Genomic DNA, 17291 nt, shown 5'->3' with positions numbered 1-17291 from the left:
AATCTCCTTCATTAGATCCCATCCTGTAACTCACTCCCAGGTATATGTGTGCTGCTTGATATACAACCCACCCCCCACAATCTCCTTCATTAGATCCCACCCTGTAACTCACTCCCAGGTATATGTCTGCTACTTGATATATAATTCACCCCCCACAATCTCCTTCATTAGATCCCATCCTGTAACTCACTCCCAGGTATATGTCTGCTACTTGATACATAACCCACCTCCTACTATCTCCTTCATTAGATCCCATCCTGTAACTCACTCCCAGGTATATGTCTGCTGCTTGATATATAACCCACCCCCCACAATCTCCTTCATTAGATCCCATCCTGTAACTCACTCCCAGGTATATGTCTGCTACTTGATATATAATTCACCCCCCACAATCTCCTTCATTAGATCCCATCCTGTAACTCACTCCCAGGTATATGTCTGCTACTTGATACATAACCCACCTCCTACTATCTCCTTCATTAGATCCCATCCTGTAACTCACTCCCAGGTATATGTCTGCTGCTTGATATATAACCCACCCCCCACAATCTCCTTCATTAGATCCCATCCTGTAACTCACTCTCAGGTATATGTGTGCTACTTGATATATAACCCACCCCCCACAACCTCCTTCATTAGATCCCATCCTGTAACTCACTCCCAGGTATATGTCTGCTACTTGATACATAACCCACCCCCCACAATCTCCTTCATTAGATCCCATCCTGTAACTCACTCCCAGGTATATGTCTGCTACTTGATACATAACCCACCCCCCACAATCTCCTTCATTAGATCCCATCCTGTAACTCACTCCTAGGTTGGAATTTTTCCCTCCCGCCTGTGGCAGTTTTGGTGACGGGCAGGAGCGGAGAATCCAGCAGGAGGCAAACAGTCGGAAACCCGTTGGCGTAAAAGTTGTTCACCATTCTCCTGACGGTGTGGTCATGGTTAATTAGTTATCCTGTCGATTAGAGGCACGAATCCCATTTACATTCAGTAGCATTTCATGAATGCTCATTAAGCCGCTGCTCACTGGAATCTTTTCCGGCCTTCCAATCTTCTGTCAGGCCAGCGGGAAACTAGGGTGGCCTTACGTCTGTTTGAAAAGGGTGACGTGCACAAGCCAGGCCTCAGTTCACTGGTAACTCGGAGGTGAGTTCAGCATCCACAGTCTACCTGCCATAGCTCTGCGCTGGTCTTGTTGTGACGAACACCGCACTGCTGGGGCTGTCAGGTTGGTCTGCTCCTGCTCTTTCCTTTCATTGTCCTGAGGGACACCCCTGTGCTGTGACACTAATGCAGGCCTCCAAGTTCAGACAGTGACCAGCACTGTGGGAGGTTGGAGTGCAGAGGTCTCCTACTCCCAGTGACTGAGACTGTGCTGTGACACTAATGCAGGCCTCCACTCTCAGAGCCGAGCACTTCAACTGGGAGTGGGCTGTGAGGCGAGGGGTCAGGTTGAGAAAGACGAGGGGGTCAACGGGGATGGCAGGCTGTAGAATGGCAGTGAGGGGGAAGGATGGACACTTGGGGGGGCCTTTCTGGGGTCACCCTCCAACCTCTTGCTGCTGCCGGAGCGAGCAGGAGTCTGCTTAGAAAGACAGACAGCAGGAAGACCTCCTTGCGATGAAAGCCACTGGCTTCATTAGCGCTGTTAAAGGGCTCAGAACTCAGTGGCTGCACATCACAGTCGCTGCATCTCAAGTGTAACACACAGGAATGTAGAATTTGGGAATACAGGTAACAGTGAGGGAGACACGGCTCTATCAGACATGACATTCCATCAATGAAGGCCTGTCACGTGTTTACCAGATGTGACACTCCTAATGGGACAAAGAGCATCCAGTCATTGACCATGAGCAACTGATTGGCCATGAATAGGTCACTTCAGAGATTGGAGCACAGAGCTAGGTTAGGTCACTCATCTCACTGAAACTTCCAAAGTACAATATCACAATGTCTCCAGTTGCACAAAACATTCACATAACCATCAAATGTATTCACAAAAGTGCAATTTCTTTACAGTTATAGCACACCCGTGACCCAAAAGTGACAGCAGTTTTTCTTAAATTTCCTAACTCTACCGATACGCCTGGATACATACCCAACACCCGCAGCAGAGGTGGAGGCAGCTGCTGACTGCTTTTTCCTGAGGTCTGTGATGACCTTGGCGGACATCCTCTGGTGGCCTGAGGCCTGGAGGGCCCCACCCTGATAAGGGTCACCTGCTCTGGGGCAGAAGTGCCCTCGGTGACCTGAGAAGCTGCAGTAGGTGGGGTCACAGGCAGAGGGGGCTGTGAACGGCTGCACACCCTGGGAGTCTCCTGAGAGGAGGCCCCCGGGGTGTCTGGCTGACGTTCATCATCCCTGTGGGTGCCTGAGGGCCCCGGCCTGACTCCTGCCAGGGGTGGTGCACCCTGAGGGATGTCAAGGTGCTTCGTCCCCATGTCGCCTACACCTTGATGCTCACCAGGGTGTGTGGCCGTGGAGTGCAGGGCCAAGCACAAATCTGGAAAGACCTGCTGGACCGAGGTCTCCATGATGGTTACCAGCCTTCCCATGGCAACCTCCAGGTGCTTGCAGGTCGGAGCCATGAGATCTGACAGAAGGCAGATGGACTCCTCCATCCTTCACTTTAGTCTGCTGAGTGACTGTCGAATCTTGCCTGATGTTCCCCTGCCTGCCGTTGCGTCTCCAGCATTGAGTTGCCGGCAGCTTCCAGAGGCTCATTATCTGACTCAGACTGAGAAAGTGGCTGGTCTCCAGCAGCCCTCTGAGTATCGGAGACCTGAGCTGTTCCTGCCTCCAGCTGCTGTGGAGGTGTGTCAGTGAGGTGTTCTCCAGAAAGTGAGCCCGAGCCTAATCTACAGCTGTGCCCCGCCCCACAGACGTTAGTGTCGCTGAGCTGGTTGGGGGGTGTGTGTGAGCGCCATGACTGTTCTTCCACAGCTTCCTTCTTGAACTAGATCTGGGGGCTCGGACTGGTTGGGGGGCTCGATCTGTGAAAACCGAACTTCAATATGAGGCTGCGGGTGACTCACTGTGATTGTCAGGATTTGATGAAGTGATGGAGCTGTCATCCGTACTAGGCAGCTCATAGACTCATAGACGTTTACAGTACAGAAGGAGGCCATTCAGCCCATCGTGTCCACACCAGTCAACAAAGATCTGACTATACTAATCCCATTTTCCAGCGCTTGGCCTATAGCCCTGGGGGCTTTGGCAGCACAAGTGAATATCTAAATACTTCTTAAATATTACAAGAGTTTCTGACTCAACCACTCTTTCAGGCAGTGAGTTCCAGACTCCCACCACCCTCTAGGTGAAAAAGATTTCTCCTCAATTCCCCTCTTAGCCTTCGACCTCTTACCTTAAATCTATACCCCCTGGTTATTGACCTATCCATCCTGTCTGTGCTCCTCATAATCTTACACACCTCTATTAGGTCCCCTCTCAACCTTCGCTGCTCCAAGGAAAACAACCCCAGCCTATCTAATCTTTCCTCATAGCTCAGACCCTCCAGCCCAGACAGCATCCTGGTAAATCTCCTCTGCACCCTCTCCAGTGTAATCACATCCTTCCTATAATGTGGTGACCAGAACTGCACGCAGTACTCCAGTTGTGGCCTAACCAGCATTTTATACAGTTCCAGCATAATCTCCATGCTTTTGTATTCTATGCCTCGGCTAATAAAGGCAAGTATCCCATATGCCTTCTTAAGCTCCTTATCTCCCTATCCTGCTACCTTCAGGGGTCTGTGGATATGCACACTAAGGTCCCTCTGATCTTCAGTACTTTCCAGGGTCCCTACCATTCATAGTGTAATCCCTTGCCTTGTTTGCCCTCTCCAAGTTCATTACCTCACACTTCTCTGGGTTGAATTCCATTTGCCACTGCTCTGCCCAGCTGACCAGTCCATTGATATCCTCCTGTAGTTTACGGCTATCCTCCTTACTAGTTGTGTGCATGAAGTGTCTCCAGCTGCAGCTCCTGGAAGCTCTGGTTTCGGAGCTGGAGCAGCAGCTGGGAACACTGTGGAGCATCCGCGAGGCAGAGATTATCGTGGATAGCATGTATAGAGAGATGGTCACACCGCAGGCTAAGAGTCCACAGGCAGGAAGGGAATGGGTGACCACCAGGCAGAGCAAGAGGACTATGCAGGCAGTGCAGGAATCTCCTGTGGCTATTCCCCTGCAAAACAGATCTAATGCTTTGGATACTTGTTGGAGGGAATGGCCTCTCAGGGGAAAGCATCAACAGCCAAATTCATTGTACCACGGTTGGCTCTGCTACGCAGGGGAGGAGTAAAAAGTGTGGGAATGCAATAGTTATAGGGGATTCAATTGTAAGGGGAATAGATAGGCGTTTCTGTGGCTGCAAACGAGACTCCAGGATGGTATGTTGCCTCCCTGGTGCTAGGGTCAAGGATGTCTCAGAGCGGCTACAGGACATTCTGAAGAGGGAGGGTGAACAGCCAGTGGTCGTGGTACACATTGGTACAAATGACATAAGTAAAAAAAGGGATGAGGTCCTAAAAGCAGTATATAGGGAGTTAGGAAGTAAGTTGAAAATTAGGACCTCAAAGGTAGTGATCTCAGGATTACTACCAGTGCCACGTGCTGGTCAGAGTAGAAGTATCAGGATATATTGGATGAATACATGGCTGAAGAGATGGTGTGAGGGGGAGGGTTTCAGATTCCTGGGACCTTGGGACTGGTTCTGGGGGAAGTGGGACCGGTACAAACTGGACGGGTTACACCCGGTCAGGACAGGGACTGAGGGGGAATATTTGTTAGAGTGGTTGGGGAGGGTTTAAACTAAAATGGCAGGGAGATGGGAGCCTATGCAAGGAGTCAGAGGAAGGGAATCAAGAACAAGAACAAAAGACAGAAAGGGGAATAAGAAAAGTGATAGGCAGAGAAATCAAGGGCAAGAATCAAACAGGGCCTCAGTGAAAAATAGTGGGAATGGGACAAGTAATGTTAAAAAGACAAGCCTTAAGGCTTTGTGCCTTAACACGAGGAGCATTCACAATAAAGTGGATGAATTAACTGCTCAAATAGATGTAAACAGGTATGATATAGTCGGGATTACGGAGACATGGCTGCAGGGTGACCAGGGATGGGAACTGAACATCCAGGGGTATTCAGTATTGAGGTAGGACAGACAAAAAGGAAAAGGCGGTGGAGCTGCATTGCTGGTTAAAGAGGAAATTAACGCAATAGTGAGGAAAGATATTAGCTCCAACGATGTGGAATCTGTATGGGTAGAGCTGACAAACAATAAGGGGCAAAAAACGTTAGTAGGGGTTGTATATAGACCCCCAAATTGTAGTGGTGATGTTGGGAATGGCATTAAACAGGAAATTAGAGATGCATGTAATAAAGGAACATCTGTAATTATGGGTGACTTTAATCTGCATATAGATTGGGCAAATCAAATTAGTAACAATACCATAGAGGAGGAATTCCTGGAGTGTATACGGGATGTTTTTCTGGACCAATACGTTGAGGAATCAACTAGAGAACAGGCCACCCTAGACTGGGTGTTGTGTAATGAGAAAGGAATAATTGGCAATCTAGTTGTGCGAGGCCCCTTGGGGATGAGTGACCATAATATGATAGAATTCTTCATCAAGATGGAGAGTGACTTACTTGATTCTGAGACTTGGGGCCCTGAATCTTAACAAAGGAAACTGCGATGGTATGAGGCGCGAGTTGGTTATGATGGATTGGGAAACATTACTTAAAGGGATGACGGTGGATAGGCAATGGCAAACATTCAAAGAGCGCATGGGGTGAACTGCAACAATTGTTTATTCCTGTCTGGCGCAAAAGTAAAATAGCAAACGTGGCCAATCCATGGCTTACAAGGGAAATTAGAGATAGTATTAGATCCAAGGAAGAGGCATACAAATTGGCCAGAAAAAACAACAGACCTGAGGATTGGGAACAGTTTAGAATTCAGCAAAGGAGGACCAAGGGATTGATTAAGAAGGGGAAAATAGAGTACGAGAGTAAGCTTGCAGGGAATATAAAAACTGACTGTAAAAGTTTCTATATGTCTGTGAAGAGAAAAAGATTGGTGAAGACAAATGTAGGTCCCTTACAGTCAGAAACAGGGAAATTTATAATGAGGATCAAAGAAATGGCTGACCAACTAAATACATACTTTGGTTCTGTCTTCACAAAGGACACTAATAACATACCAGAAATGTTGGGGAACACAGGGTTTAGTGAGAGGGAGGAACTGAAAGAAATCAGTATTAGTAGGGAAATGGTATTGGGGAAATTGATGGGATTGAAGGCTGATAAATCCCAGGGCCTGATAATCTAAATCCCAGAGTACTTAAGGAGGTGGCACTAGAAATAGTGGATGCATCGGTGGTCTTCTTTCGAGATTCTCTTGACTCTGGAACAGTTCCTACAGATTGGAGGGTAGCTAATGTAACCCCACTATTTAAAAAGGGAGACAGAGAGAAAACAGGGAATTATAGACCAGTCAGCCTGATGTCGATAGTGGGGAAAATTCTAGAACCCATTCTAAAAGAGTTGGTAGCTGAGTACTTGGAAAACAGTGGCAGAATCAGATGGCGTCAGCATGGATTTGTGAAAGGGAAATCATGCTTGACAAATCTACTGGAATTTTTCGAGGATGTAACTAGTAGAGTTGATGAGGGGGAGCCAATGGATGTGATTTATTTGGACTTTCAGAAGGCTTTTGACAAAGTCCCACATAAGAGATTAGCATGTAAAATTAAACCGCATGGGACTGGGGGGTAGTGTATTGGGATGGATAGAAAACTGGTTGACAGACAGGAAACAAAGAGTAGGAATAAACGGGTCTTTTTCCGAATAGCAGGCAGTGCCTAATGGGTTACCACAGGGATCGGTGCTGGGACCCCAGCTATTCACAATATATATTAATGATTTAGATGAGGGAATTAAATGTAATATCTCCAAATTTGCAGAGGACACAAAGCTGGGTGGGAGGGTGAGCTGTGAGGGGGATGCAGAGATGCTTCACTGTGATTTGGACAAGCTGAGTGAGTGGGCAAATGCATGGCAGATGCAGTATAATGTGGATCAATGTGAGATTATCCACTTTGGTAGCAAAAACAGGAAGGCAGATTATTATCTGAATGGCTATAAATTGAGAGAGGGGAATGTGCAATGAGACCTGGGTGTCCTTGTACACCAGTCGCTGAAGGTAAGCATGCAGGTGCAGCAGGTGGTAAAGAAGGCAAATGGTATGTTGGCCTTCATACCCAGAGGATTCGAGTACAGGAACAGGGATGTCTTGCTGCAATTGTACAGGGCCTTGATGAGACCACAGCTGGAATATTGTGTGCAGTTTTGGTCCTTATCTGAGGAAGGATGTACTTGCTATAGAGGGAGTGCAGCGAAGGTTTACCAGACTCATTCCTGAGATGGTGGGACTGACATATGAGGAGAGATTGAGTCGATTAGGATTATATTCGCTGGAGTTCAGAAGAATGAGGGGGGATCTCAGAGAAACCTATAAAATTCTAACAGGACTAGACAGGGTAGATGCAGGAAGGATGTTCCTGATGGTGGGGAAGTCCAGAACCAGGGGTCACAGTCTGAGGATACGGGGTAGACCATTTAGGACTGAGATGAGGAGAAATTTCTTCACCCAGAGAGTGGTGAGCCTGTGGAATTCGTTACCCACAGAAAGTAGTTGAGACCAAAACATTGTATGTTTTCAAGAAGGAACTAGATATAGCTCTTGGGGCGAAAGGGGTCAAAGGGTATGGGGAGAAAGCGGGAGCAGCTATTGAGTTGGATGATCAGCCATGATCATAATGAATGGTGGAGCAGGCTCCAAGGGCCGAATGGCCTACTCCTGCTCCTAGTTTCTATGTTTCTATTTACCACCCGACCAATTTTTGTGTCATCCGCAAACTTCTTGATCATACCCCCTCTATTTAAGTCCAAACCATTTATGTGCAGCACAAACAGCAAGGGCCCCAGCACCGAGCCCTGCAGAACCCCACTGGAAACAGACTTCCAGTCACAGAAACATCTCTCTACCATCACCCTCTGCTTCCTGCCTCTCAGCCAATTTTGGATCCAAGGTGCCACTTTGCCTTGGATCCCAGGGGCTCTTCCCTTCTTGACCAGTCTGCCATGAGGGATCTTATCAAGATCCTTGCTAAAGTCCATGTAGACCACATCAAATGCGTTACCCTCATCAACACTCCTGGTTCCCTCCCGAAAAAATTCAATCACATTTGTCAAACACGACCTTCCCTTTAACAAATCCATGCTGACTATCCCTGATTAATCCGTGTCTCTCCAAGTGCAGATATATTCTGCCCCTCCAAATTCTTTCTAGTAACTTCTCCACAACCCAGGTTAGACTCCCCTCCCCCACAGGAGTGAGTCCTGTCCTCCCCAGCCACCTCGGCTGCAGCCTCCTCGAATTTACTGAGGGTGGGGATGTCGACCATCCCTCCCTCAGCCTGTTGTGTGCCAGCTTGGCCTGTATACAGAAGAAAGGGATGTGATGAGTTGGGGTAGAGCAGAGGTTGGGGGAGATGCAGGTCACCGGTCTGGTGAGCCCACCCCAGGAAGGCCAGAGGATGGAGTCTGAACAACATGATCGATGGGATGGTGGTGATGTGAAAGTCTTGGTGATAGAATGAGCGTTGATATGTGCTCCCAATAACGGTTGTGTGAGGTCCCTGAAGATAGTAGCTGTTTGAGTGCAGGATGCCATGACGAGAGGTTGATATTTGAGGGAGTTGAAGGATGACTTACCCTGGCGGAGCGGATGAGATCATTCATCCTCTTCCTGAGCTCGACGGTGGTTCGGCCGTGGACGCCAGCCACGCTGACCTGCTCTGTGGCTGCAGAGGTGAGGCTGCTGTGCTTCCTGCAGCCACCCCTGGGATATAGGGCATGCCTGTGTGCCTGAACTCCTCTGGTCAAGGCCTGGAGAGCCTGGTGGGTGAAGCGGGTGCTGCCGTCTCCCTGAGGCTCTCGGCCTCCTCCATGTGGCTGCAAGACAGGTGGGCTGGAGAGAGTGAGATATTGTTTTGGATTAGCATTCAAATATGGCGCCAGGACCTTCAACCCCTCCAGCTGATGGTAGGTGGAGGAATCAGCTCCTGACCCACCAGGTGATTCAGATCAATACTCGCCTGTGCAAAACTAATTCACTTTCAAGCAAGGAATCGGGCATGAGTTCCCACCATTCCGGCCAGCGGGGTGGGTACCGCAAAACTGGTGGCCACCGCACTTAGTCTCATCGTGAAAATTCTGTCCCCGGTTCAATGTACAAATTTGATCTCTTCATATAACAATCCAATTTGTTTTTGAAAGCCATAATGGAACCTGCCTCCCCCACACTCTCAGGCTTTACACTCCAAATCCTGACCCCTCGCTGTGTGAAACAGTTTTTCCTCATTGCAGCCATTGCTTCTGCTACCAATTACTTCAAGCATCAGCATCTTTTAGTTCTCGATCCTTCCACCAATGGGAACAGCTTCTCCCTATCTACCCTATCCAGACCCCTCATGATGTTGAAAACCTCTATCAAATCTCCTCTCAACCTTCTCTTCTCCAAGGAAAACATTCCCAACATCTCCAAGATAAAGGCAAAACACTGCAGATGCTAGAAATCCGAAACAAAAACAAAAAATGCTGGAAAAACTCAGCAGGTCTGACAGCATCTGCGGAGAAGAACACAGTTAACGTTTCCAGTCCGTATGAGACTCTGCATCCCTCTCCGCAGATACTGTCAGACCTGCTGAGTTTTTCCAGGTATTTTTGTTTTTGTTCCCAACGTCTCCAATCTATCTTCATAACTGAAGTTCCTCATCCCCGGAGCCATTCTCATGAATCTTTTCCAGTCTCTCTCCAAAACCTTCAGCTGAGGCTGGGCCAGTGTTTCATACATCATTTCCTGGTTTGATTCTCAATGTCTCATGTGATCCTGTATCATTTATTAACCATTGACTTCTGGTATCTGTAAATCTATAAGGAAAACTCCAAACCCGTCAACTATATTCCAGTCTGCAGCTCATTCCCAAGTGTTTGATTTTCGGTATATAAACCCTCTGAACCCTTTGATTAGCTTCAACCCTGGAAGTCACCTCCAGGTATCTGTTATCCTATACATAAAACCCCCAAACTCCTTGATTAGGTTCCAGTCTGTAACATGCTCCAGGGTATTTGTTATCCTATACATAAACCCCCGAACCCCTCGATTAGATTCCAGTCTGTAACACGTTCCAGGGTATTTGTTATCCTATACATAAACCCCTTGAACCCCTTGATTAGATTCCAGTCTGTAACACGTTCCAGGGTATTTGTTATCCTATACATAAACCCCCTGAACCCCTCAATTAGGTTCCAGTCTGTAACACGTTCCAGGGTATTTGTTATCCTATAAATAAAACCCCCGAACCTCTCGATTAGATTCCAGTCTGTAACACATTCCAGGGTATCTGTTATTCTCTGTATCAGACACCTGAACCCCTCGATTATGTTCCAGCCTGGAACTCGCTCTCAGTTGTCTGTTATTCTATTTATACTGCAGAGAGTTGTGGAGGCTAGATCACTGAAAGCATTTAAAGAGGAGGTAGATAGATTTTTGAAATATCGGGGAGTTGAGGCCTGTGAGGAGCTGGCGTGAAAGAGGAGTTGAGACCTGGGGCAGAGCATCCATGGTCTTGTTGAATGATGGGGCAGGCTTGAGGGGCTGAATGGCCTACTCCTGCTCCTATTTCTAATGTTCATATATAAACCACCCAATACCCTCGATTAGATTCACGTCGGGAAGTCATTCATGGGTATCTGTTATTCTATAGATAAACCTCTCGAACCTCTTGATTAGATTCTAGTTTGTGACTCACTCCCGGAAATCTGTTATATAAACTACCCAAACCCCTCGATTAGATTCTAGCCTGTAACTTTTTTTTTAAATTAATTTATGGGCTGTGGGAGTAGCTGCCTAGGCCAGCATTTATTGTCCATCCCTAGTTGCCCTTGAGAAGGTGGTGGTGAGCTGCCTTCTTGAACCACTGCAGTCCATGTGGTGTAGGTACACCCACAGTGCTGTTAGGGAGGGAGTTCCAGGATTTTGACCCAGTGACAGTGAAGAAACGGTGATATATTTCCAAGTCAGGATGGTGAGTGACTTGGAGGGGAACTTCCAAATGGTGGTGTTCCCATCTATCTGCTGCCCTTGTCCTTCTAGATGGTAGTGGTCATGGGTTTGGAAGATGCTGTTGAAGGAGCCTTGGTGAGTCCCTGAGTGCATCTTGTAGATGGTACACACTGCTGCTACTGTGCGTCGGTGGTGGAGGGAGTGAATGTTTGTGGATGGGGTGCCAATCAAGCGGGGGCTGCTTTGTTCTGAACGGTGTCAAGCTTCTTGGGTGTTGTGGGAGCTGCACTCATCCAGGTAAGTGGGGGGTATTCCAACACACTCCTGACTTGTGCCTTGTAGATGGTGGACAGGCTTTGGGGAGTCAGGAGGTGAGTTATGTGTCACAGGATTCCTAGCCTCTGACCTGCTCTTGTAGCCACAGTATTTATATGGCTAGTCCATTTTCAGTCTCTGGCCAATGGTAACCCCCCAGGATGTTGATAGTGGAGAATTCACGATGGTAATGCTATTGAATGTCAAGGAGAGATGGTTAGATTCTATCTTGTTGGAGATGGTAATTGCCTGACACTTGTGTGGTGCAATTGTTACTTGTTACTTGCCACTTCTCAGCCCAAGCCTGGATATTGTCCAGGTCTTGCTGCATTTGGATATGGACTGTTTCAGTATCTGAGGAGTCGCGAATGGTGCTGAACATTGTGCAATCATCAGCGAACATCCCCACTTCTGACCTTATGCTGGAAGGAAGGTCATTGATGAAGCAGCTGAAGATGGTTGGGCCGAGGACACTACCCTGAGGAACTCCTGCAGTGATGTCCTGGGATTGAGATGACTGACCTCCAACACCACAACCATCTTCCTTTGTGCTAGGTATGACTCCAACCAGCAGAGAGTTTTCCCCCTGATTCCCATTGACTCCAGTGTTGCTAGGGTTCCTTGATGCCACGCTCGGTCAAATGCTGCCTTGATGTCAAGGGCAGTCAATCTCACCTCACCTCGGGAGTTCAGTTCTTTTGTCCATGTTTGAACCAAGGCTGTAATGAGGTCAGGAGCTGAGTGGCCCTGGCGGAACCCAAACTGAGTGTCAGTGAGAAGGTTATTGCTAAGCAAGTGCTGCTTGATAGCGCTGTTGATGATCCCTTCCATTACTTTACTGATGATCGAGAGTAGACTGATGGGGCAGTAATTATCTGGGTTGGATTTGTCCTGCTCTTTGTGTACAGGACGTAACTGGGCAATTTTCCACATAGCCGGGTAGATGCCAGTGTTGTAGCTGTACTGGAACAGCTTGGCTAGGGGAGCGGCAAGTTCTGGAGCACAAGTCTTCAGTACTATTGCTGGAATAATGTCAGGGCCTATAGCCTTTGCAGTATCCAATGCCTTCAGCTGTTTCTGGATATCACATGGAGTGAATCAAATTGGCTGAAGACTGGCATCTGTGATGCTGGGGACCTCCAGAGGAGGCCGAGATGGATCATCCACTGGAAACGATGGGTTGAAGGGCCTTTTTCTGTGCTGTATAACTCTGTCTCTAAGACGTCTGGCTTAATATTGCAGCAAATGCTTCAGCCTTATCTTGTGCACTGATGTGCTGGGCTCCTCCATCATTGAGGATGGGGATATTTGTGGAGCCTCCTCCTCCAGTGAGTTGTTTAATTGTCCACCACCATTCATGACTGGATGTGACAGGACTGCAGAGCTTAGATCTGATCCGTTAGTTGTGGGATCGCTTAGCTCTGTCTGTCTCTTGCTGCTTATGCTGTTTGGCATGCAAGTAGTCCTTTGTTATACCTTCACCAGGTTGGCACCTCATTTTAACGTGCTGTTCCTGGCCTGCCCTCCTGCACTCTTCATTGAACGAGGGTTGATCCCCTGGCTCGATGGTAATGGTAAAGTGGGGGATATGCCAGGCCATGAGGTTACAGATTGTGTTACATAAGACATAAGACATAGGAGCGGAAATTAGGCCAATCGGCCCATCGAGTCTGCTCTGCCATTCAATCATGGCTGATAAGTTTCTCAACCCCATTCTCCCGCCTTCTCCCTGTAACCTTTGATCCCCTTACCAATCAAGAACCTATCTATCTCGCTCTTAAATACACTCAATGACCTGGCCTCCACAGCCTTCTGTGGTAATGAATTCCATACATTCACTGCTCTCTGGCTAAAGAAGTTTCTCCTCATCTCTGTTCTAAAAGGTCTTCCCTTTAGTCTGAGGCTGTGCCCTCGGGTCCTAGTCTCTTCTACTAATGGAAACACCTTCCCCACGTCCACTCTATCCAGGCCTTTCAGTATTCTGTAAGTTTCAATCAGATCCCCCCTCATCCTTCTAAACTCCATCGAGTATAGACCCAGAGTCCTCAAACGTTCCTCATATGTTAAGCCTTTCATTCCTGGGATCGTTCTTGTGAACCTCCTCTGGACCCTCTCCAGGGCCAGAACATCCTTCCTGAGATATGGGGCCCAAAATTGCTCACAATATTCTAAATATGGTCTGACCAGAGCCTTATAAAGCCTCAGCAGCACATCCCTGCTTTTATATTCTAGTCCTCTCGAAATAAATGCCAACATTGCATTTGCCTTCCTAACTAACGACTCAACCTGCAAGTTAACCTTAAGAGAATCCTAGACTAGGACTCCCAAGTCCCTTTGCACTCAAGATTTCTGAATTCTCTCCCCATTTAGAAAATAGTCTATGCCTCTATTCTTCCTCCCAAAGTGCATGACCTCACACTTCCCCAGGTTGTATTCCATCTGCCACTTCTTTGCCCATTCTCCTAACCTGTCCAAATCCTTCTGCAGCCTCCCCGCCTCCTCAATACTACCTGTCCCTCCACCTATCTTTGTATCATCTGCAAACTTAGCCAGGATGCCCTTAGTTCCTTCATCTAGATCATTAATGTATAAAGTGAAAGGTTGTGGTCCCAACCCAAGTTGTGGTTCGAGTACAATTCTGCTGCTGCTTTTGATGGTCCACAGTGCTTCATGGATGTCCAGTCTTGAGTTGCTAGCTCTGTTCGAAATCTATCCCATTTAGCACGATGGTAGTACCACACAACATGGTGGAGGGTATCCTCAATGTGAAGATGGGACTTCGTCTCCACAATGACTATGCGGTGGTTACTCCTACTGATACTGTCATGGACAGATGCATCTGCGACAGGCAGGTTGGTGAGGATGAGGTCAAGTATGTTTTTCCCTCTTGTTGTTTCCCTCACCACCTACCGCAGACCCAGTCTAACAGCTATGTCCTTTTGGACTCAGCCAGCTCTCTGGCTAACGTTCCCTCTCTGCCATGCTCTGTCTCTCTTTCTCTTTCTATCTCTCTCCCCCTCTCTCTCTCAAGGAACACTTCCTTTTAAGCTTTATCATGTGTTGTTTTTTCCTTGCTGTACATTTCCCTGACACTGTATGAATTTATTTTCTTGCAGCCTCTAAAGAGAAAGCTGAATGTCATCTGGCCAAATTTATCTGGGAAACCCAATGACAAATTTTGGTATGTATCTCAGAATTGGAGTGTTCTGGTCAGACACATGCTGCGAGATTTAACATTCAGTATCATCGAGAATTAAAATTTAGCAAATTAATTGCAAGGCTTTTTTTAAATACTTTAATGGTCACTGGCTGGGCCAGCATTTATTGCCCATCCCTAGTTGCCCTTGAGAAGGTGGTGGTGAGCTGCCTTCTTGAACCACTGCAGTCCATGTGGTGTAGGTACACCCACAGCGCTGTTAGGTGGGGAGTTCCAGGATTTTGACCCAGCGACAGTGAAGGAACTGCGATATATTTCCAAGTCAGGATGTTGAGTGGCTTGGAGAGGAACTTCCAGGTGGTGGTGTTCCCATGTATAAAGATATAAAGGGAAGTCTTGCTCTGACTCCACAGGGAATTGGTGGGACAGCCCCTGGAGTACTGTGTACAGATTTTTCTTCCTTAGTTAAGGATGCAGTTCAGAGAAGGTTCAGTTGGCTGATTCCTAAGATGAAGGAGTTTGTCTTATGAGGAAAGATTGAGCGGGTGGGGCCGATTCTCATTGGAGTTTAGAAGTATGAGAGTTGATCTTATTGAAACATATCAGATTCAGAAGGGGCTTGACAGGGTGGATGCTGAGAGGAAGTTTCCTCTCATAAGGTGAATGTAGAGCTCGGAGGCACAGTTTATTAATAAGGGGGTCCCCATTTAAGACAGAGATGAGGAGAAGTTTTTCTCTCAGAGGGTCATTAGATTTTGGAATTCTCTTTCACAGGGAGACTGGGTCATTAAATATATTGCTGAATGTTCAGTGCTCAGCAAAGGACTCAGTTTCATACCCTTATGCCCTCATCTCAATGAATTTCGGGCTCAGCACGATGCTGAACTCTTCTTCCGCCGTCTTCGTCTCCGTGCTCACTTCTTTGGGCAGGAGTCTTCTCCCTGTTATATGGATCCTTTTACCCGCTGCCAATATTCTCCCTCCACTTGGACCCCTCCCTCTGGATTCTTACCTTCTCTTGATCTTCACATTGAGAACTGTCGGCATGACATCAGTCGTCTCAAATTCTCTGCTGCCCTCACCCACTCTAACCTGTCTCTTTCTGAACTTGCTGCACTGCGTTCTCTCTGGTCCAACCCTGACTTTGTCATCAAACCTGCTGACAAGGGTGGTGCTGTTGTTGTCTGGCATACTGACATCTACCTCGCAGAGGCTGAGCGTCAACTCACAGACACTTCCTCCTACCTCCCCCTGGACCATGACCCCACCACTGAACATCAAGCCGTTGTTTCCAGGACTGTCACTGACCTCATCTCCTCTGGAGATCTTCCCTCCACAGCTTCCAACCTCATAGTCTCCCAACCTTGGATGGCCCGCTTCTACCTCCTACCCAAAATCCACAAACTGGACTGTCCCAGCAGACTGATCATGTCAGCCTGTTCCTGCCCCACAGAACTCATTTCTCGTTATCTTGACTCCCTTCTCTCTCCCCTTGTCCAGTCCCTTCCCATCTACATCCGTGATTCCTCTGACACCTTATGTCACATCAACAATTTCCAGTTCCCTGGCCCCAACCGCTTCCTCTTCACCATGGACGTCAAATCCCTCTACACCTCCATCCCCCACCAGGATGGTCTGAGGGCTCTTTGCTTCTTCCTCAAACAGAGGCCCGAACAATCCCCATCCACCACTACTCTCCTCCGTCTGGCTGAACTTGTTCTCTCACTGAACAATTTCTCCTTAAACCTGTCTCACTTCCTCCAAATAAAAGGTGTGGCTATGGGTACCCGCATGAGCCCCAGTTATGCCTGTCTCTTTATGGGATATGTCGAACATTCCTTGTTTCAGTCCTACTCCGGCCCCCTTCCACAACTCTTTCTCTGGTACATCGATGACTGTTTCAGTGCCGCTTCATGCTCTTGTCTGGACCTGGAAAAACTTATTAACTTTGCTTCCAATTTCCACCCCTCCATCATATTCATATGGTCCATTACTGACACTTCCCTTCCCTTCCTTGACCTCTCTGTCACAATTTCTGGTGATAGACTGTCCACCAATATTCGTTACAAGCCCACCGACTCCCACAGCTACCTCGACTACAGCTCCTCACGCCCCGCTTCCTGTAAGGACTCCATCCCATTCTCTCAGTTCCTTCGCCTCCGTTGCATCTGTTCTGATGATGCCACTTTCCAAAAAAGTTCCTCTGAAATGTCTTCCTTCTTCCTTAACTGAGGTTTTCCACCCACGGTGGTTGACAGGGCCCTCAGCCGTGTCCGGCCCATCTCCCGTGCATCCGCCCTCACACCTTCTCCTCCCTCCCAGAAACATGATAGGGTCCCCCTTGTCCTCACTTATCACCCCACCAGCATCCACATTCAAAAGATCATCCTCTGCCATTTCAGCCAACTCCAGCATGATGCAACCACCAAACACATCTTCCCTTCACCACCCCCCCACCCCCCCCCACCCCCCCCCCCCCCCCCCCCCCCCCCCCCCCACCAGCAGCATTCCGCAGGGATCATTCCCTCCAGGACACCCTGGTCCACTCCTCCATCACCCCCTACACCTCAATCCCCTCCCACGGCACCTTCCCATGCAACCACAGAAGGTGCAACACCTGCCCCTTCACTTCCTCCCTCCACACCGTCCAAGGGCCCAAACACTCCTTTCAAGTGAAGCA

At 48.0% G+C, this 17291-nt stretch overlaps 1 protein-coding gene across 1 annotated transcript in view; it reads left to right on the top strand.

Annotated features, from left to right (window-relative positions):
* Nucleotides 1–17291, top strand: part of LOC121276836 (ribonuclease MC-like) — a 116787-nt gene that overhangs the window by 74779 nt on the left and 24717 nt on the right. Inside the window, exon 5 of the mRNA XM_041185380.1 lies at nt 14571–14635. Within this exon, the coding sequence (XP_041041314.1) occupies nt 14571–14635 (65 nt within the window). The remainder of the gene's footprint in view (nt 1–14570; nt 14636–17291) is intronic.

This window comes from Carcharodon carcharias, chromosome 4, assembly GCF_017639515.1.
Source record: "Carcharodon carcharias isolate sCarCar2 chromosome 4, sCarCar2.pri, whole genome shotgun sequence".
In the NCBI taxonomy this organism is placed as follows: Eukaryota; Metazoa; Chordata; class Chondrichthyes; order Lamniformes; family Lamnidae; genus Carcharodon; species Carcharodon carcharias.
Note: the sequence above shows the minus strand (reverse complement) of the source record. Positions and strands in the feature narration are given on the sequence as shown.